The sequence below is a fragment of the Prunus avium genome, chromosome 8 (assembly GCF_965620075.1).
Source record: "Prunus avium chromosome 8, drPruAviu1.hap1.1, whole genome shotgun sequence".
Taxonomy (NCBI): Eukaryota; Viridiplantae; Streptophyta; class Magnoliopsida; order Rosales; family Rosaceae; genus Prunus; species Prunus avium.
The window spans coordinates 25,499,736-25,521,994 of NC_142291.1; the positions used below are offsets into that span (position 1 = coordinate 25,499,736).

General features: G+C 37.6%; 3 protein-coding genes across 19 annotated transcripts; 1 reads left to right on the plus strand and 2 right to left on the minus strand.

Annotated features, from left to right (window-relative positions):
• Positions 1–758: 758 nt before the first annotated feature.
• On the plus strand, positions 759–16,410 carry LOC110773256 (heat shock protein). Of its 16 annotated transcripts, none has more exons than XM_021977762.2 (9): positions 760–1,160; positions 1,262–1,363; positions 1,497–1,656; positions 1,750–1,929; positions 2,067–2,201; positions 2,445–2,527; positions 4,419–4,512; positions 4,669–4,768; positions 15,714–16,410. In XM_021977762.2, exons 1-8 carry the CDS (start codon positions 904–906, stop codon positions 4,756–4,758), a joined length of 1,101 nt encoding a protein of 366 aa, XP_021833454.2. In that variant the 5' UTR covers positions 760–903; the 3' UTR covers positions 4,759–4,768; positions 15,714–16,410. The 16 variants fall into 16 exon arrangements, 11 of the variants coding, with proteins under 11 accessions (XP_021833456.2, XP_021833454.2, XP_088102394.1 ...); XM_088246268.1 differs by lacking the exon at positions 15,714–16,410 and adding an exon at positions 10,224–10,375; XM_021977763.2 differs by lacking the exon at positions 15,714–16,410 and adding an exon at positions 4,973–7,014.
• Positions 10,204–13,077, minus strand: LOC110766070 (uncharacterized). Of its 2 annotated transcripts, none has more exons than XM_088246272.1 (6): positions 12,235–13,077; positions 11,994–12,155; positions 11,122–11,909; positions 10,885–10,978; positions 10,710–10,805; positions 10,204–10,624 (listed from the first exon to the last, which is right to left on the minus strand). In XM_088246272.1, exons 1-6 carry the CDS (start codon positions 13,075–13,077, stop codon positions 10,232–10,234), a joined length of 2,376 nt encoding a protein of 791 aa, XP_088102398.1. In that variant the 3' UTR covers positions 10,204–10,231. The 2 variants fall into 2 exon arrangements, with proteins under 2 accessions (XP_088102398.1, XP_088102397.1); XM_088246271.1 differs by having other exon boundaries at positions 10,204–10,627.
• Positions 12,898–20,313, minus strand: LOC110773255 (oligopeptide transporter 4-like). The gene is made up of 6 exons (XM_021977760.2): positions 19,707–20,313; positions 19,015–19,112; positions 16,226–16,789; positions 15,682–15,934; positions 15,054–15,236; positions 12,898–14,818 (listed from the first exon to the last, which is right to left on the minus strand). Exons 1-6 carry the CDS (start codon positions 20,226–20,228, stop codon positions 14,207–14,209), a joined length of 2,232 nt encoding a protein of 743 aa, XP_021833452.1. The 5' UTR covers positions 20,229–20,313; the 3' UTR covers positions 12,898–14,206.
• Between the last annotated feature and the right edge of the window lie 1,946 nt (positions 20,314–22,259).

Here is a 22,259-nt window from a genome sequence, read left to right on the forward strand (position 1 = left end):
AAAAAAAAGAAGTTTATATTTTTAATTTTCTATAATAAAAAAAAAAGATAGAGGGTTAATTGAAAGTTAGATACAAATTTAGGTGTCAAAACACCAATTAACCCTATTGTTAATATTAGGGCACTTCCAGCAGTCAAACCCTTGCCATGGCAAGGGGGGGCTAAGGCTGACACTATTCACGTAAATAGTATCTGCCATTGTAAAAAGTAAGTTCCACTTCCAGCAGTTGCCCGGGCAAAGGGCAAGTACTATTCATTTTTTTATTTTTTTTTCACAAATTTGTTTACCTAAACAATTAATATGGACAATATTTTCGGATAAATTTTTTGGGTTCATACTTGTCAATATTTGAGTAAAAAGTGAATAATAGTAGAATTAGAAGAAAATGTATGAGGATTTGGTGTTGAAAGTGAAAAGTTTTGGTAGGTATTTATAGAAAAAAAAATTACAGAATTTTTGGGTATTTTTTTAAAAAAATTTCGATTTTTTTTCATGTTTTTTATTGCACAAAAATTGGCTGCCGTTGGATTGGAGGAAAAATTCTGATTGGAGAGCCCAGAACGCAACACTTGGCAGAGAGATGTTGGCTGCACTGTAGCACGCTGACGTCATCCAGCCCGCAGGCATCAGCTCGGGCCCCCTCCCCCTTCGGGCCAGACCAGGCTCGTGGCCCCCACAGCTTGCCCGGGCCAACCCCTCCTGCTGGAATCAGTTTTTGGGCTACAGTAGGCCCCCAGCCCTTGCCTTCGGGCTCTGCTGGAAGTGGCCTTAGATGTCACTCAATTTTGCAAGGTTTAGACAGGAGATCTCTTCCCTTGGAGAAGTCCCGCCAGAGCATTCTCTCGCTCCGAGTGTCGCTGAACTCTTAACAGTTAACTCTCTCCACTGAAACGACGCCGTGAAATGCCTCTTTCCCCTCCTGGAAGATGGAGAACCTGCATCTTTGCTTCAATGGCCCCGCTACTGCAAGCCCGAAGCTTCAGATCAGACGCAGCGTTAGAAGCTCTGGCCAAAGCCTCTCAAGACAAAGTCCCCAACTTGCTTCTCTACAACTACCCCTCATTCTCTGGAGCTTTCTCCGCCCTCTTCGCTCACCTCTTTCACTCTCGCCTCAACCTCCCTTGTCTCTCTCTGCCTTTCTCTTCCGTCGAACCCTTCAGGTCCAATCTCTCTCTCTCTCTCTCTCTCTCTCTCTCTCTCTCATTTTCTTAGCATCCAAACATGCCCTTAACATAATTGTTTGTTTGTTTTGCTTTTACAGGGTTGATGATTTGTGTATTGAAGGGCTGGAGAGATGCTATCTTTTTGATTTTCTTGGCCCAAAGGGATTTGCAGTTGAGTTTGCGCGAAGAGCTTTGTGCGAGTAAGTTTCGATTTTGCACCGCAGTGATCAATTTGTTTTAAATGCAAGTAAATTTGTGTTAGTGATTTAGTTGTAGTTGTTGCCTAGTGGTTTTGTTTATGATTGGAAATTATTGGTTTTGGAATTTGATTAGGGTAATTTCCTTTGATCATCGGAGAAGGGTACTTCCACAGATACCCTCCGATGAAGATTGTCCAAAGAACCTCACATTTCACGTGAATCTTGAAAAGAGTAGCTCTACTGCTGTGTATGACTACTTCTCCACTATACTGGCCGGCAGTGAGTATCATAATGTAAGTTGGATTACGAGTCCTTTTCATTTGCAAATTAGGTATATATAAATGGTATATTAAGATTCATTTTTATTTTTCTTTTGTTGAAATTAGGGAATGGATGTAAGTTTATTAGAACCCGAGGACAGAGATCGTGTAGAAATGGTACTTAAGTACATCGAGGATGGCGATCTTCGGCGGTGGAGCTTACCGGATATTAAGGCGTTTAATATTGGTCTTAGTGAATGGCGCTCCAAGTTGAATTGTGTTACTAATCCATACATGTATGAACAGGTTTGGCAATCTAGTTCATTTAGTTATTTTATTTTGAAAAACAATGCACATGTCCATCCCCTGAAATACTAATAGGTTCATTTGCAGTTTCTGTGTCCAGTTGTGAGGTAACTTGTTTAAAATCATCCTTGTTGCAGTTACTGGATATAAATGCTGTGGATGCTATCGCTAAGGGAAGCGCTTATAATTCTATTCGCCAGAAAGCTGCAAATAAGTTACTGGATAATGTTTTGAAAGTAAGGTTGGGGAGAGGATTTTATGGGGAGTGTCTGGTAAATTATTGATCTCTCCCTTTCAAATGATATTTCCTATGTGCTTTTTTATTATAACTTTTTACATCGGTGATAATGGTTTTGTAGGATTGTCCGCTTGACATGGAAGTATTTCATGCCATTTATTATGTGATGTGATTAGAAACTTTGCTTTCTTGATTCGTCTGCATCTAGGTTTTTTTCCCTAGTTTAATCTGTTGGAAATATCTAAGTGGATATTTAATTCTGACATTTTCATTGCAGGGAGTTCGAGCTCACGTGAATTCTGAGCTAAGTGATGAAATCGGCAAGCAGCTTAGTGTAAAAAGTGCTGCTGCTGGTCTACGGTAATTTAACTACAAAAAGTGCTTCTCTGTTTACAATTTCACATTTTCATAGAGAATTTGTTCTTTTAATATAAAATGATTTCTTCATTTGCATGCAGATTCCCATCCATATAATTAAATGTGAAAATTGTTTATGGATCTTCCATGCAGTTGTATTATATTATATGATGCTCCGGCCCCAAATTAGTTCACATTACTAGTTGACTGGATCTTTTTAATTGCATGAACCTCAATTATGCAAGGTTCTTAGAGCCATAGAACTGTTTTGATCTTTAAATTTGTGCCAAGATAAGAGTTGCCATAATGACTTTCAATAAGATGCTTAAAGGTTTTGGTTCAGGCTTTCATAGAGTAAGAGTTTCCCTACTGATGCCAGTGCTATGTTGTTGAAGAGTAATATGATCATAGAGCAAGACATGTATGGAGGTTGTAGCAACAGTTTGCTTAGAAGAGACATATGCTCTTGTACAACACAAGACAAAGCCTATTGGCCATCTAATAAGGCAGCCTTTGTGGTCCAAAGAGAAATACCCATGGTAGTGTAAGACTCAGTCAATGAAAAATAGTAATAAGTAAATAACTCAAAGAGTAAATCCAAGAGTTAATGTTAAGTTTCATTAAGAGTCGTATCTTGGGCCTTAGAAAAACACAATGTCTTTCTTAGTTCTCTAAGAGTATTTTATTATTTAATGAGTCTTTTATATGTCTAGGAGGTTTTGGAAGTTATATTTGAAGTCTATAAGTAAGGGTATATTTTGCAAAGAAAATTAGATTTCCATGAACAAAAAAGGTGTTGTTGAAAGCTTGTTCCTTAATGTATCTCGTATACTTACTTCTCTCTCTTATCTCCACCATTCTTATATATTTCAGTAATTTCTTTAAAATTTGTCCTAAGTCTTACGTTTCCCTGTACCTTTTTTAATTACTACTACCATCTAAAGTCCACCACAATCTAGGCAACAGCCCACTCTGTTTTGTTTTACATCCTATTGTTGTAAGAACTAAAACGTCCGCTTCTTTCATCATTCCAAGTTCCCCTTATTTCTTCAAGTACAATGGTTAAACTTGAAACTTTCATTTAGAGTTGGAGCTTTTTCTCAATATTTTGAAGGCAATAAGAAGGCACTCAATGTGTGGATTGAAAAATTGAAGGAGCGAGATTTTTCACCATGGAAAGGGAACACAAAGAGGAAACTTAGCGAAGGAGCGACATTTTTCAGAAAAACTCATATTCTTAGTAAGAGTCAACGTGTTCGGGTCTTAGACCAGCTCATTTTCTTTTAAGTTCTCTGAGATCTATTACCAAAGGAGATTTTTATTATTTACTGAGTCTTTTAGTATTATTTATAGGAGTTTTTGGGATTTGGTAGTTCTGTTTGAGCCTATAAATAAGGCTATATCATTTATAGTAAGTCAAATTTTGATGAATGAAAATAAAGTGTAGTTCAACGAAAGTGGTGGTAGTGGAGATGGAGTTTTCTTCTTATCATGCTAGTATGTAATTTTTATTCAGGTATTGCTAACGAACTTTTAGCAAATTATCTAACATATGATATGAAAAGCAAGCATTTAGCAAGATTTACTATCTTGAAACTTGTCATATGTATATTGGTTAGTTGCATATTTCATTTACAAATCTAAAACTGACAGAAAGCTTGTATTCTTAAAGTCCTGGCTTAGGATTTGGGTAGTGGGATTATGGTTCCATTTGAAATGTTTTCCTTGACTTGGATATGCCATTTCCTGAAAGTTTGATTACTCTTTGTTTTTCTTTTCATTTACCGATGATAGTTTACAAGTTATAAAATGTTGGTGGAGGAACTTGAACCAAGTATCTTTTGTTGGATTAAGTTTGTAATTGTCTTAAGAGTGTTTACATTCATGATGCCAGGCCTATAGGAGCTGTTATATTCATGCAGCGGAAAAACCTAAAAATGTGCTTAAGGAGTTCTGATAGTTCCACTGATACCTCTGAAGTTGCGAAGGTGTGGCTTCAGTAATAATGTGACCTCATAACTTTTTGTACTACTTTAACTTCTTTTTTCTACTTTTCATAGACTATTGAGTGTTATTGTTTTTTTCTTTTCTTCTTCATCATTATCATTATTAATATTTATAATAACGCAACATGACATGTGAAGGCATATGGAGGAGGAGGCTTGCCAAGTTCTAGTTCCTTTATTATAAGGATGGACGAGTACAATCAGTGGATCTCGGAAAATTCAAGATGAACATGTCAAGGTGTGAAACACAATTGTTAATCCACAAAGTTGTTGAATTACCTGACCATCTCTTTCTCTGACATTTCTATTTGTGCTATAAATACTGAGATTACATTCAAGTATTCTTCCTGTTTCATTTCATATTGGCAATTTGATATTTGCATGCACCCACTTTTGAAAATAATCACATAAATGTATTTTAACTCTGCCAATATCTGTGCAGGTTTTCTCTTTGTTATTGATCGAGGATAACTTATCCTCTTGATTACTAATACAAAAGTTTCCATTCAACAAAAAAAAAAAAAAAAAAAAAAAAAAAAAAATCACATAAATGCAAAATTGGATAGTTGAAAACATTACCATCACTGATTATCACAGGGTTCTACCATATCCGTTCTAATGTGCATTGTTGCAGTTAGTTTTGGTCAAGCCCAGTGAGTGAGTCTAATAGGTTCTGGAAAATAGTTTGAAGTTTGAACTTCCAAGTGGTTGTCACTGATTCGGAACAGGATTTGGTGAGTGCCCTGTTAATTTGTATGTGGGCTAGATCAATAAATTAGTGGATGATAAGATTAGTCTGAAATTATTCATACACTATGAGTAAGAAGGGAGCGGCTCAGGTGGGAACATCTTTTTGCGAACCTCTATTTGGGGCTCTATCTCAGCCATTGAAGTGATCTCAACGGCTGGATAGAAAAAACAAGCTCACAGTAGAATCGGGTGCAATGTGGTTTCTCTTTTGCCGCGCGCGCTTTTTTTATTTATTTATAATTCCTTGCACCATTTAATTAATTTATGAATTATCAGTGCAAACCCCAAAATCTGCAAACTCCAAAATCTGACAACAAATACCCAAAAGTCATAACTTCACCCAAAAACCAGATTAAAGAAAAAAGAGGTTTTCATTTGTGGAAAATGTCAACTTCTCACCCATTTCTGAACTTCTCATCTCAAGACCCATTTCTAAACTTCTTCATGATCGAGTGTTGCATCTGATATCAAAACCCTTTCCAGTCGTGCATTCCTTCCCTCCTCCTCCGTAATCGAGTGTTGCCTAAGAATCATCAACGGTATGTGCAAAATCTGCATTTCTGAACTTCTCCCAAATCGAGTTTTGATATTTTAAAGAAGCATCAGCCAGTTCTGTGGGTATGTGTTGATCATATTTTGATTATTATGGATATGGGTAGCCGATTCTGTATCCAAATGTGTTGATTGTATGCGAGTAGTATGTATATGGGTATGATTTTTGTATCTTGCCAATAGGTGAGTAGTACGGTACGGATATGGGTATCAGTTTTGTATCTTGCGAATAGCTGAGTATGGATTTGGGTATCATTTATGTATCTTTCCAATAACTGAGTAGTATAGATATGGGCATCATATTCTGAATTTGAATGTGTATCATTTTTCTATCTTGATAATAGGTAAGAAATATAAATTTGGGTATCCGATTTTGTATCTGAAGGTGTTGATAAAAGTGCAAATAGTATGGATGTGGGTATCATTTTTGTGTCTTTCTAATACGTGACTAGTATGGATTTGGATACCATATTCTGTATGGATATGGGTAGCCGATTCTGTATCCAAATGTGTTGATAGTATGCGAGTAGTATGTATATGGGTATGATTTTTGTACCTTGCCAATAAGTGAGTAGCACGGATATGGGTGTCAGTTTTGTATCTTGCGAATAGCTGAGTATGGATTTGGGTATCATTTATGTATCTTGCCAATAACTGAGTAGTATAGATTTGGGTATCATATTCTGAATTTGAATGTGTATCCATTTTCTATCTTGATAATAGGTAAGAAATATAAATTTGGGTATCCGATTTTGTATCTGAAAGTGTTGATAAAAGTGCAAATAGTATGGATATGGGTATCATTTTTGTGTCTTTCTAATACGTGACTAGTATGGATTTGGATACCAGATTCTGTATCTCAATGTTTATATATTAGATATTTAAGTCTACTTTTACACCAGATGCTAGAGCTTTGTTTTTCTCATTTGAATAGGGGATCTGAGATAGTGAGTAGTATAGATATGACTTTCAGATTTTGTATCTGAACGTGTTGAACTTTGTATGTTAACTTGGGTACATGTTGTATGTTGCAGGTATAAAATGGAATATGGGTTCGAACTTTGTTTTCCGGAATCAGAGGTGTATTCAGCTAGGGTAAATAATTTGTGTGTGCCGAGTACTGTACTTTCTAATTTTATGTTGCAGTTCAATGAAGAACACAGGAGAAGATTTAGAGGGTCATGCTTTGGGCACTTGATGGACCTAGATAAAATTCAATTTAGCGGTCAACTCGTGCATGGTTTGGCCCTTCGCCGCGTCGCTGGACTCGGTGTCAAGGACATGCACGGGCTTAGTTATGCAATAGGGTCCAAAGTGGTGCAGTTCACTGCAAAAGACTTCTGTCTAATTAGTGGGTTGAAATTTGGAGTAAAGCCTTCCATACGTAGTGCAGATGGTGGTGTGCATCAGCTGCTTAATCGTCATTTCACCAACAAGAATCACATGACCTTACACGACATAGAAAAAGCATTCTTAAACTCCAAAAGGGGAAGTGAAGACTGCTTCAAATTGGGAATGCTTTACTTTGTAGAGTTTGTGATATTGGGGAAAGCCCCCATTGTTAGGATCAATGAGGACTATGTACACTTAGTACATAATATGGAGGAATTCAACAACTTTCCATGGGGTTCTATATCATTTGAGTACCTACAGGATTCTTTGTTGTTTGCTCCTGGGAAAAAAGACATTGATGAGAAGGATCATGAGAAAGGAAAAGGACAGAGGAAGGGAAAAGAGGAGGTGAAAAGGGCCGTGAAAAAAAGGAAGAAAAAGGTGGAGAACGAGAAGCGTATAAGAATTAACAGACCAGCGTGGAGTATAAAGGGATTGAGTTTTGCTTTCCAGGTATTGTTTAGTTAATAATTTATGTTTTGTAAAGTTATGTTCATAAATAAGTATTGACTCAGGAAATGATTTGGTGTAGATTTGGGCTTATGAATTAATTCCTAAATTGGAAATGGCTCCCCTGAGATATTGTAAGCGGAAGGATGAAGCTGAATTAGTGCCTCGGATTTGCTGGTGGGAATCTACAAATAAAAACCCCGAGTTTAGAAAGCTGAACGCGTACATTTTTCAGAGCAAAGAGGTATTCACCAAATAATATCTTTATTTGATGAGTGATGTTGTTATGTGTATTGTACATAACATGTTAACTATGTTTTTGTGACAGCCTCTTTCGTTGCGCCTGTTGCGACCAAGTCTACGAGAGATGCAGCAAAATTACTGGAGTTGGGGATCAGATTTTCCTGAAGGTGATGCACCTAATATTGGTCCTCAACTATGTAAGGACCTTGCTGAAGTAAACCATGTTGTGCAGCAGTTGAGGGATGAGATTGCATTATTGCATCACGAGAAAAGTGAGCAGTGGGAGAAATTTGTACATTTCAAGGACTCTACCGCTCATGGAATGGAAGTCATGAGGTTAGAGTTGGTTGCATTGAGAAAAATTATAGGCGATGGAGGTGGCAATGTGGTTCCGCCATCTTTTGTAAAGGTGACCCCAATGGAAAAAGATGATTCTATAGGTGGAAATGAGGGTCACGGTCATCAGCCTGAAAATGTTGTTGTAAATGATAAGGGAGAGCTGGAATACATACCCCCTGAGATAAACTGGGATGATCATGCATTGGTTTGTCGGACCCTAGTTACATTTCTTCAAAACCCTTGTCGAAAGAGGAAAATCTCAATTGAAGATGATGAAGCAGATGAAGATAAGAATGATGTTGATGATGGTGTAACTGTTGTCCAAAAGAAGAAGGTTCGAGGATGGGGTACGACTGTTCAGCCTGCCATGAAGAGGCCGAGGTCTGTGCTAAGAGAAACTCCATGGCAAGGGCAGGAGTTTCCCAATATTGAGGATGACGCAGTTGGTTTTACTTTTGACCCCATGAGGCCAATTCCTCATGATTCCCTTCTAAAGATGGCGAAATTCTTGTGGGAATGGGGCCAAGAAGAAGAGTAAGTTATCCCGGTTTTAGCCTTTAATGAATTTCAAAGATTGTATTATGACAACTTATTGACCTGTTGGTGAATCCGATTGCCTTTTCTCCTATCGAACTTGGTGAATCTGATTTGATTGCAATATTTGTTGACAATTGCAGTTCGCATGTGAGATTATGTGGAGAAGAAGGTGTAGACGCTTCACATGACTTCTTTGTTCGCCTTCTGAGCAAGAATGGATGGTTGGATGACACGGTAAGTATAGAGATCTCCATTACTCCACCATAATATGAGATTTATTAGGTTAATATTGAAAACAACACTTTTGGTGTAGAACATTGACATGGGATTGTATCTGGTACGAGAGCGGCAGAAGAGGTATCCAAATTTAGTGGGTTCGGACTGGACGATAGTCGATACTCTGTTTCAGGTATAACTCTTTCATAATTAAGCATGATGACTTGGTTCAATTGGTATCTAAATTGATGCATAACTGATATGGTGCTATGTAGAAGTATGCTGCAATAGATTTGAAGCATATGCGGCTTTATGGGGGAAAGGACGACAGGCCCCATAGTAGAGCTCTAGTGAAAATGGTTAACGGCGAGCTGCATAAGTGGAGTAAACCTTGGATGTCTGTTAAGAAGGTTTTTCTGCCTTACAATTGTGTAAGGCAGAAGCACTGGGTGACACTCGCTTTAGATTTAGCCACTTGTGAAATATTTGTGTACGATTCCAAATTAGATTTGTGCAGAACTCAAACATTGATAAAAGCATTGCAGCCGATTGCGAAATTGATCCCTATGTTGTTAAAAGAAGCTGGATATGTTGGTGGTTGTCCTCTACGAACAACTGAGTGGCCAGTGAATCGAGAACTGATGTTCCCCAACAAGTTGGTGGGTGAGTAACTTTCCACCTACAAATTTACATATGTTATTTGCAAATTGATAATGTAAATTTTTTACGGTGTCATGCTAACTTTCAAGGGGGACTGCGGGATATTTGTCCTAAAATATTGTGAATTTCTCAGCTCCAATGTAGAGTTGGTGCAATTGTGTGCTGATGCCATCCATTTATTCCGGTTAAAGCTTGCAATAGACTTGTTGCAGGGATGCTGCAGTATATAGGTGTGATTGTGGGTGATGGAATTATTGAACTATTTCGGTAGAGCTCTATTTGGGTAGTTCAGGTTTTAATTTTGTTGGTAAGAATGGTTTAGGTACTGGAAGAGGATTCTGTTGAGATTACCAGATCCCCTCTGATTTGCACTGAGGGTAAAATATCTTTTGCTGGGGCTATGCCTCCTTTGTTTATAGAACAAATATTGAAAAACTGTATTTTACTAGCAACGCACTCCATTTTGGCTAATCACAACCCCTCTAGCATACTCGCGGAATAAACCAAAAACATTTTAGCTAATCAATTTGCAAATAACATATGTAAATTTGTAGGTGGAAAGTTACTCACCCACCAACTTGTTGGGGAACATCAGTTCTCGATTCACTGGCCACTCAGTTGTTCGTAGAGGACAACCACCAACATATCCAGCTTCTTTTAACAACATAGGGATCAATTTCGCAATCGGCTGCAATGCTTTTATCAATGTTTGAGTTCTGCACAAATCTAATTTGGAATCGTACACAAATATTTCACAAGTGGCTAAATCTAAAGCGAGTGTCACCCAGTGCTTCTGCCTTACACAATTGTAAGGCAGAAAAACCTTCTTAACAGACATCCAAGGTTTACTCCACTTATGCAGCTCGCCGTTAACCATTTTCACTAGAGCTCTACTATGGGGCCTGTCGTCCTTTCCCCCATAAAGCCGCATATGCTTCAAATCTATTGCAGCATACTTCTACATAGCACCATATCAGTTATGCATCAATTTAGATACCAATTGAACCAAGTCATCATGCTTAATTATGAAAGAGTTATACCTGAAACAGAGTATCGACTATCGTCCAGTCCGAACCCACTAAATTTGGATACCTCTTCTGCCGCTCTCGTACCAGATACAATCCCATGTCAATGTTCTACACCAAAAGTGTTGTTTTCAATATTAACCTAATAAATCTCATATTATGGTGGAGTAATGGAGATCTCTATACTTACCGTGTCATCCAACCATCCATTCTTGCTCAGAAGGCGAACAAAGAAGTCATGTGAAGCGTCTACACCTTCTTCTCCACATAATCTCACATGCGAACTGCAATTGTCAACAAATATTGCAATCAAATCAGATTCACCAAGTTCGATAGGAGAAAAGGCAATCGGATTCACCAACAGGTCAATAAGTTGTCATAATACAATCTTTGAAATTCATTAAAGGCTAAAACCGGGATAACTTACTCTTCTTCTTGGCCCCATTCCCACAAGAATTTCGCCATCTTTAGAAGGGAATCATGAGGAATTGGCCTCATGGGGTCAAAAGTAAAACCAACTGCGTCATCCTCAATATTGGGAAACTCCTGCCCTTGCCATGGAGTTTCTCTTAGCACAGACCTCGGCCTCTTCATGGCAGGCTGAACAGTCGTACCCCATCCTCGAACCTTCTTCTTTTGGACAACAGTTACACCATCATCAACATCATTCTTATCTTCATCTGCTTCATCATCTTCAATTGAGATTTTCCTCTTTCGACAAGGGTTTTGAAGAAATGTAACTAGGGTCCGACAAACCAATGCATGATCATCCCAGTTTATCTCAGGGGGTATGTATTCCAGCTCTCCCTTATCATTTACAACAACATTTTCAGGCTGATGACCGTGACCCTCATTTCCACCTATAGAATCATCTTTTTCCATTGGGGTCACCTTTACAAAAGATGGCGGAACCACATTGCCACCTCCATCGCCTATAATTTTTCTCAATGCAACCAACTCTAACCTCATGACTTCCATTCCATGAGCGGTAGAGTCCTTGAAATGTACAAATTTCTCCCACTGCTCACTTTTCTCGTGATGCAATAATGCAATCTCATCCCTCAACTGCTGCACAACATGGTTTACTTCAGCAAGGTCCTTACATAGTTGAGGACCAATATTAGGTGCATCACCTTCAGGAAAATCTGATCCCCAACTCCAGTAATTTTGCTGCATCTCTCGTAGACTTGGTCGCAACAGGCGCAACGAAAGAGGCTGTCACAAAAACATAGTTAACATGTTATGTACAATACACATAACAACATCACTCATCAAATAAAGATATTATTTGGTGAATACCTCTTTGCTCTGAAAAATGTACGCGTTCAGCTTTCTAAACTCGGGGTTTTTATTTGTAGATTCCCACCAGCAAATCCGAGGCACTAATTCAGCTTCATCCTTCCGCTTACAATATCTCAGGGGAGCCATTTCCAATTTAGGAATTAATTCATAAGCCCAAATCTACACCAAATCATTTCCTGAGTCAATACTTATTTATGAACATAACTTTACAAAACATAAATTATTAACTAAACAATACCTGGAAAGCAAAACTCAATCCCTTTATACTCCACGCTGGTCTGTTAATTCTTATACGCTTCTCGTTCTCCACCTTTTTCTTCCTTTTTTTCACGGCCCTTTTCACCTCCTCTTTTCCCTTGCTCTGTCCTTTTCCTTTCTCATGATCCTTCTCATCAATGTCTTTTTTCCCAGGAGCAAACAACAAAGAATCCTGTAGGTACTCAAATGATATAGAACCCCATGAAAAGTTGTTGAATTCCTCCATATTATGTACTAAGTGTACATAGTCCTCATTGATCCTAACAATGGGGGCTTTCCCCAATATCACAAACTCTACAAAGTAAAGCATTCCCAATTTGAAGCAGTCTTCACTTCCCCTTTTGGAGTTTAAGAATGCTTTTTCTATGTCGTGTAAGGTCATGTGATTCTTGTTGGTGAAATGACGATTAAGCAGCTGATGCACACCACCATCTGCACTACGTATGGAAGGCTTTACTCCAAATTTCAACCCACTAATTAGACAGAAGTCTTTTGCAGTGAACTGCACCACTTTGGACCCTATTGCATAACTAAGCCCGTGCATGTCCTTGACACCGAGTCCAGCGACGCGGCGAAGGGCCAGACCATGCACGAGTTGACCGCTAAATTGAATTTTATCTAGGTCCATCAAGTGCCCAAAGCATGACCCTCTAAATCTTCTCCTGTGTTCTTCATTGAACTGCAACATAAAATTAGAAAGTACAGTACTCGGCACACACAAATTATTTACCCTAGCTGAATACACCTCTGATTCCGGAAAACAAAGTTCGAACCCATATTCCATTTTATACCTGCAACATACAACATGTACCCAAGTTAACATACAAAGTTCAACACGTTCAGATACAAAATCTGAAAGTCATATCTATACTACTCACTATCTCAGATCCCCTATTCACATGAGAAAAACAAAGCTCTAGCATCTGGTGTAAAAGTAGACTTAAATATCTAATATATAAACATTGAGATACAGAATCTGGTATCCAAATCCATACTAGTCACGTATTAGAAAGACACAAAAATGATACCCATATCCATACTATTTGCACTTTTATCAACACTTTCAGATACAAAATCGGATACCCAAATTTATATTTCTTACCTATTATCAAGATAGAAAATGGATACACATTCAAATTCAGAATATGATACCCAAATCTATACTACTCAGTTATTGGCAAGATACATAAATGATACCCAAATCCATACTCAGCTATTCGCAAGATACAAAACTGACACCCATATCCGTGCTACTCACTTATTGGCAAGGTACAAAAATCATACCCATATACATACTACTCGCATACTATCAACACATTTGGATACAGAATCGGCTACCCATATCCATACAGAATATGGTATCCAAATCCATACTAGTCACGTATTAGAAAGACACAAAAATGATACCCACATCCATACTATTTGCACTTTTATCAACACCTTCAGATACAAAATCGGATACCCAAATTTATATTTCTTACCTATTATCAAGATAGAAAAATGATACACATTCAAATTCAGAATATGATGCCCATATCTATACTACTAAGTTATTGGAAAGATACATAAATGATACCCAAATCCATACTCAGCTATTCGCAAGATACAAAACTGATACCCATATCCGTACCGTACTACTCACCTATTGGCAAGATACAAAAATCATACCCATATACATACTACTCGCATACAATCAACACATTTGGATACAGAATCGGCTACCCATATCCATAATAATCAAAATATGATCAACACATACCCACAGAGATAACATGTTTATGCATATTGTTTCCGCATTTGTATAAAAAATAGCAAGTTAATGAATCATGTTTTATCTCACTATGAGACAACTAAAACCTCTTCTGCTTTGTCAGATTCAGTTCTAATACTTGCTAATTCTGTACTATGCAATTTTAAAAATGAAATCACATGTAACTGGAGATACGGGTATATTAGTTCACTGGACAACCATCAACCACGATGCCCTTGGCAGTTGGACAAGTAGCCAAGTCACAGTGTTCACCGTTTGTACCCCACCAGGCCACACTTTTATTTTCCATGCCTACTGAAAGGTACAATAAAACTGCCATGAAAGCCAACCCAGCATCCAGTGCCGCTGAAAGGACATAATTGTACCTCTGCCACCACTTCTTCCTGTAACGGAAGACAAAAAAATTGAAAATTGTTCCGACTATAATCCAGGAATTGTAGTTCAATGCTGTAGCTGGAGGCATCGATCCTGTTGCTCCCAGAAGGACTGGAAGATTAATCAGGCGTATCCAATTTTGCTTTGGGTATGCCTTATGCAGTACCCAAACAATAACTGGTCCGACTGCACCCCCGAGGAAGAACCAGTTCATGGCTCCGTAGATTCCAAGAGTTCCAAATATACGTTTAGGTCCCGCCAAACCCCAAATCACAGAAGCATCAAAGAAAACTCGGTCACCTGGGCATGTCCAAGGACTATCCGAATGAGGATCATCCACGCATATATTCGTGATAGAGTTCAGCAACCAATGTGCTACTGCAAGGTTGACGGTTCCAGCAAGAATTGTTCCGATGAACTAGGCATACATGTAAGAAAATACATCAGATATATTCTAAAAAGTAAAGTGATGATATACTGGAATATGTCGCTCCAGGTTGCCCTTTACTCCAGCTCTCTGCTATTTGTTAAGAGGCACCATTTCCAGTAAAATCTCAATTCTTTCACAAGAATATTTAAGAAGTTTTCAACTATGCCTTTAGCATTATTCAATCTATCTCTTTGTATGTGGATATTATGAAATTTTAACTTACCTGAACTAAAAACATTGATCTTGGAGGGATCTTCATGTAATGTCCGAGCTTGAAATCATTCAGAAAGGAGACTGCCTGAGCCATGCTCATGTAGCCATAAGTTTTGAAGCATACATTGGCTATTGGTCTTCCTGGTAATATGATTCCCATGATGTACTCTGTTATTATGTTTAGCCCTGGTGTCTGTACAAAGGGAAATCAGAACATAAGTGAGTTTTACCGAGTTTTAAAAAAGGGTTTGCAGTGATGTTCCCTGCGATATATAGATATGAAAGTAGCAATTTCTGTTCAGTCATAATGCAGGAATGTCATGTAATGGGCCATCCAGTTATAGCTGGATTAATTTAGAACCTGCTGATTACATCTATCTACGGTTGTGTACTACTAAAATATAGTTTTGTATCATGCAAGCTTTTTTATAGACCACATGAAATGAGAATCTGGTACTCTGGTATAGGCACCACATGAAAAGAGAATCTGGTACTCTGGTATAGGCTAACTTGCATGGAAAAATCCACCTGACTACTTGGGATAAGTTGTTACGTGAAAGCATGGATATGTTGATAAGTTTAACTTTTATATATCTTTTGCTGCAAATTAAATACAAAACAGCAAATGTCTGACTCACCTGGTTTGTTGTTGCTGTTATGATGCTGATAGGAAGGGTGAATGCAAAGGCCATGGCAGCAGCAAATAGGAGTCCCCACCATGGCATCTGAACCTGATCATTCAAGACAGTACAGAGTACAAGAGAAACTGCAACTGTAATGATGAGCATCATGTAAAACCACCAGGAAGGTATGTCCTTGTATCTTCTCATCAATCTTGTATGGATATCTTCCTTTCCTTTGTAAGAAGCACGATAGCGATCAAGTATCTCTCTGCCCATTTAGTTGTACATCAAAATGTAAATGAGTTTTAATATTTCAAAATAAGAACCAGATATGGGAGAATAGTGCTTTTGTGAATTGATTTAAAAGGTCATATTTGTATCTATTTTTATCTGTATACCTGTGATAAGAGATTGAGAAAAACTGGTGGAAAAAAAGTAAAGTACTCTTGAATTTTATATGATAAAAGTTTTCTCCAAAATCTTGGTTGTATGTCAAAAAATTTACATGTGAGAACATAAAGAAGTTTTGCATCTCTCTAAGTTATAAGAAGTATTTTACCTTCCATAGAATAAGGCTACATGTGTGAGGGTGGAGGCAATGGTTGCAAAACCAAAGCCATAAGTGAGAGCAAAAAACGTGCTCAAGTGAATCCGTCCTTGCTCCTCATACTTTGGAATATCTAACTCAAACTTGTCATTGACTATAGCTGTTATGTTGTAATCTTGACCTTGCGCTGTAAACAAGTGCGAGGAAAAAATAGGAAACCTTTGTGCAGTGTACAAGTCCAGTCCCCAGTATGCTATAGGGATTGCGAAGTAGAGTATCAATGCATAGCCTGCGAAAACATTGACGATGACAAAAAAAGGGGAGATGAGGGGGCTGAACAAGAAGGATGCCACTGCTGACCAGTCAAGTGTCAGGGCTCCAACTCCAAGGCCTCTCATGCCTGATCCAATCTGCTGGGCTGTAACTGACTTGGAGAATAGCCAGCAAACCCATGATATGTTTGTGAGTGTTGTGAAGAGATAACCTGGGAAAGCATACCACGTAAAACTGCAAACTAGAGCAATTAGGAAGAACTTTGCCCGTGACATGCGTTGCTCATCTTTCTCATGCAAGGCCCTGCAAGTTAAATATAAAACTGTAGTTAGCCATCTGATGAGAATGAACATTTTGTAAATAATGATCCAATATTGGATGCTAGGAACTGAAGATTTTGAACTACTTGATCATGAATTTGGCATGTCTCAATTGGTTTGGGATGTTTAGATGGATGACTGCCCTTATAAGATAGTATTGAATGCTAAGCAGATAATGACTTCGGTTGAAGTTAGCAGAAATGTCTGTTGAGACTGAAAGCATGGGGAATATGTGGAGGCTATGCATGTTTTGGTTAAGGTCTTGAGAAAACATATAAATATGATTTTTCGCAGAAGTAAATTAGTAGAACGAAAAAAAATGATTTGGCACATAAACACCAAGTAGTAGGAAAGATTTTTTCTTCATTGATCTGTATTTTGAATTTTGTAACCAACTTTTCCACTGCAGTTGACAACATGAATTCTGCTACTGCTGAAGTCTGAGGTTTTCAGCCCTAAGAAGTTAAAAATGAAAAAGGAATGAGGTATCCATGGCTGATCTGTTTATCGGCTAGAACCCTTCCACTACTCTCAGTCCTTCGTCGACAACACTAATTTTTGTTATTGCTATTTATAACCCCACCATAATACAGGAAAAGCAGAAAGTTTAAGTTGTTTGAAGTGCATTTTGATTCTACACAGGAATGAGTTTTTCTGGTGTTTAAAACAGCTGGAAAAGAACATGTGGTAGTTGGGATTTTTTTTCTTTCGATATCCATGCCTGTATCTATCGTTGCCCGTTTTAATAATCAGCAGAAAACAATGGGAAGGAAAATGGAAAAACTTGTCCGGCTGGGCCCATTTAAGATTCCAATTAACCAATGTGGTTAGTGTGAGTGGTTCGGCACTCTCATTCCTTAAGAGAGGTCAGGGGTTCGATCCCCGCTCTCGTATGGAGTCACCACTTTGGCCAACACTTTACCCCTTATGGGCCGACCCGGTATGAGCGGGGATTAGTCTGGGTTGTGGTTAATGCTTAAAGGTGCCACTCATATTTGGGGCCCATCCAGGATCACTCGTGGTTCAGACCCAAAAAAAAAAAAGGAAAAACTTGTCCGGCTGGGCCCATTTAAGATTCCAATTAACTCATCCTAAATGGCTTTGATTTCTGGTCTACATGGGCAACTAAGTAACAGGCAGCTGCATGTGATGGGAGCTTCTATAATGAGGGTTTATAGTGAGGAGGCTATTTGAGGAGGCCCATCTCACCATCAAAAGGGGTGTGGACCCCCCAATGCACCCCCCCATGTACTTTGTTTTTAATTGTTGATAGTGAGATTTCACCTCCTCAAATAACCTCCTCACTCAACCTCCTCATTCTAGCCTCTCCAGCATGTGATGCGTTGACTCACAAATGGAAAAATAACAATCAATACAAATTCGAAAGTTACATCATCGATGCATACTTCAATCTTCAATTGGAGGGACGCCAAATTTTTCAAGACCTCAAGCTTAGAAAAGTATTAAATTTGAAAATTCTTAACAAGAGTTATGCATTTGTTTGCGTGTACAAAATTCTCAATAACGTGTCTCTCGCATTTACTACATAACTATAAATGTGAGATACCCGTTTCATGGAACGCGTGTATAAAATCTTGGGAGATTCACTAATATACCCAATATAGGAGCCCAAATTATAAAAATACCCTATATGAAATGGACTTTAGAAACACACCCAAAACCCATTTATAACATAACTAAAAGGCTTTTAACTTCTTTTAAATTACAAAATTACCATTGATTTCTCAAAACAAACCCAACCCCAAAACATATAAACAAGTCCAAAATACTCAATAGGACATCAAAGTAATTTAATAATCAAAATTAAATTCAATGAGGCCAATTGTCATTTTTTGGGTCTTTTTTGGGTTTGTTTATAGAAATTAAATAGTGTAGGGTTTATTTATAGTTTTAGTGCTAAGAATGGGTATTTGACTAAATATCTCTAAAATCTTTTTTCGTTAACATTGTTGTTATGAATGCATACATTATCTATCATGTGATAAGAGAGATAGAAATAAAGAATAAATTTTACGGGAGAAAGTAACGAACAAGAGGTAAAGTTGACTAAAACAATACCGATAGCTAATTTCCTTAGACAGCACAGACAACATATGAGACTTACTTACATATACAAGTAACTTTTAATTTTATTGGATTTATCATGGTTTGCTCGTCTATTTGAAGAAAAAGGAAAAGGAGACATACCGGAAAAGTGAGACCTGAACGAGTGTGTTGGGCCACCACATATGGGCGGGTTCAACAACGTACTTCCTTAACAGCCCAGCCCAACCGTATCCCAACACCTGCAAGTCATGTTCTCAAATTACCACAAAGCATATCGAGGGGTAAAAGAATCTCGCACTAAAGAATAAAACTATTTGTACCATCTTAACTAATCATTTAATTTATTGCGATTAGAAAATAAAACTATTTGTCATCCAATTATTTAGTATTCTGTTTTTGTAATGAATTTTGAATTTTAAAAGTGAGATACTCCAAAACACCGTATTGACAGGGATTGCAAATGATTCCAGCCCATGTTGAAAAATATCCACAATAGTCTTCTTATCTCATCATTCAAACAAAAAGTTAAAAAGTAAAAAAAAAAAGAAAAAAGAAAAAAGAAAAAAGTGTTTTCTAATCTTCTTTTCGTTTTCAAAAGCAAAAGCAAAAGCAAGATATTGATGAAGTTCATTTTGTGAGGAAAAGGAAAAAGTTATCTCTCACCACCCAACTGGCAGCTAATGATACAGATTACTAACCCACCGTCTAATTTTTTATTGGCCATGTTGGGCAGCTCAAGAGAAACCCACTTTTTATGAACTTGTGCGCTTCCAAAAAACAAAGAAAACAGAAGAAACGAAAATTTCAAAAAAAGTTAATTAAAAATAATATACCTGGGTAGTGATGATAAGGAGCCAACTAGCCAGAAGAGAGATTTTCCGGCCATAAAACGCTTTGATTATGTTGACAATCCCAACAGCATAAGCTGAGCCAAGTCCAAAAGCACTTCCAGCATTAGCAAATATGGTAATGAGGACGTGCTCTTTTATGTTGAAAGGACCCGGGTTGAGAGAAAAGGACCGGGACCCGAACCCGGGTATGTGGAATTTGTTTGTTGGGAGCACTTTGGCCATGAAGTGGCCAATGGGGAGGGTTGAGACTTGGACAGTGATTTGGGTGACGATGAGAGGCTCAGTTCTGTAGGAGAAGAATTGGTTGAGAAATGAGAGGAGGGCACATGAGAGAAGACCCAGGAACCACATCCGGAAGGTCCATACGGGTAGGGTCGGGTCGTCGGTGTTGGTCACGGTTAGACGGACTTGTTCTATGGGAGACACGTCATCGTCTTCGGCGTCGGAGTATAGGGGCTTGGGGGTGGTGTTAGAGTTGGATGGTTCTAGCTCTAGAGTGGCCATTGAGGATATGGATCAAGGAAAAGAGGGAAGAAAAGAGAGTGTTAAGGTTGGTCTTTGTTGTTTGTTTTGTAAGAAGGGTTGGCTTTATAAGTTTTTTATTGCATGCTATGAAATAAAATATAGAAAAGAAAAAAGTCAATGTATTTAAAAATAATAATGATTTTGAGTCAAGTTTGGAGTCTATTGTTTTGTAAAGTTTGCATATTTATTTAGAGATTTTCTATTTAAACCCCGAATTTCTCTTTGTTCACCCCAATACTTAATTCATTAAGCTGTAAGTTTTATTATTAGGTAAAAAGACAAAAAAAGTCATCCAACTTATACTTAACCCTATTACATTTATACACACACCCCACCACTCTTCAAATTAAGTTTTAGAAAAATACAAACTATTCCACATCCTATTGCCAAATATGAAACTTCCCTTTGCAATCTCTTAATCCCACAAAATGCTTATTATGCATTTCCTTTCTATGTATTTCAAGTCATGACATGATTACTATCGTTGACTATTAAAAAGTAAAAACTAAAGACCAGACTGAACTATTTAGACTCATACCTTTATTATAACTACACAACTGGATGTTTGGTGTCATTTGCTCTTACATGAGAAACCTCATGTTTTATGCCATAATACTTGAAACGATTTGAATATGGGTGTTCTTCAGAATTCTTATTCAACCAGTTATCATTCAATAAGTGATGAACTTCAGGAGCTGACTGCTTAGATTCACTATAATCATCTTCACTGCAGCTGGTATTTGTTGCGTAGATACAGCTGCACCAAAATGGATTCAGTTGCATCCTCAACTTGTGATACTCGCAAGTGCACGAACCGTTGGTAGTTTAGCGTATGTAAGTGCGAGGTCGATTCCACAAGGATTGGTGATTGAATGATCCAATTTAGTTTCCCTACACAAAACAGAAATGAAAAAGAAAGGAAATAAATAAAACAAGGAAGAAAGAAATAACTAACTCAAGCAAATAAGTTCCCAAGTTCAATTAGATTAATGGATTGGTTCTAGCTAAAGTATGATTAAGCCATGGTGTGTGGTCATAACCTTGTGTTCCTAATTCCCTAATTTGATCATTTGTTGTCTAACCTAAAATTAAGCATTAGGAACCCATTAAGCATAGAAGAACAATTTAAACAACCAAGCATGTATCTAATCCCTGTTGTCGAATGTCCATACATACTCTTCCTATTCATAGTTCAATTCGAATTAAAGCATGGTGTCTACTCTTAATTCAAACCAAGATAGCTAATGTTGCGTAGATACAGCTTCACCAAAATGGATTTAGTTGCATCCTCAACTTGTGATACTCGCAAGTGCACGAGCCGTTTGGTAGTATAGCATATGTAAGTGCGAGGTCGATCCCACGAGGATTGGTGATTGAATGATTCAATTCATTTTCCCTACACAAAACAGAAATGAAAAAAGAAAGGAAATAAATAAAACAAGGAAGAAAGAAATAACTAACTCAAGCAGATAAGTTCCCAAGTTCAATTAGATTAATGGATTGATTCTAGCTGAAGTATGATTAAGCCATGGTGTGTGGTCATAACCTTGTGTTCCTAATTCCCTAATTTGATCATTTGTTGTCTAACCTAAAATTAAGCATTAGGAACCCATTAAGCATAGAAGAACAATTTAAACAACCAAGCATGTATCTAATCCCTGTTGTCGAATGTCCATACATACTCTTCCTATTCATAGTTCAATTCGAATTAAAGCATGGTGTCTACTCTTAATTCAAACCAAGATAGCTAACATGCAAGCCTAAATGGTGATCAATCATTCAAACTAGCATATTAACTTATAAGCATAATGAATAAGAACAAAAATCATAATTGAAACTTGGAAACTAATCAAACTTGAAACTAAAGAAAAGAATTTACATAACAATGAAAATTAAGTAGAACTTGGAAAAACTTAAGGAGAATTTCAGCACAAAGATCTCATTATAACAATTGAAAACTAGAAAGAGAAACTAAGAGAATTTGAGGGAGAGAAGGGAAGGGAGCTCTAG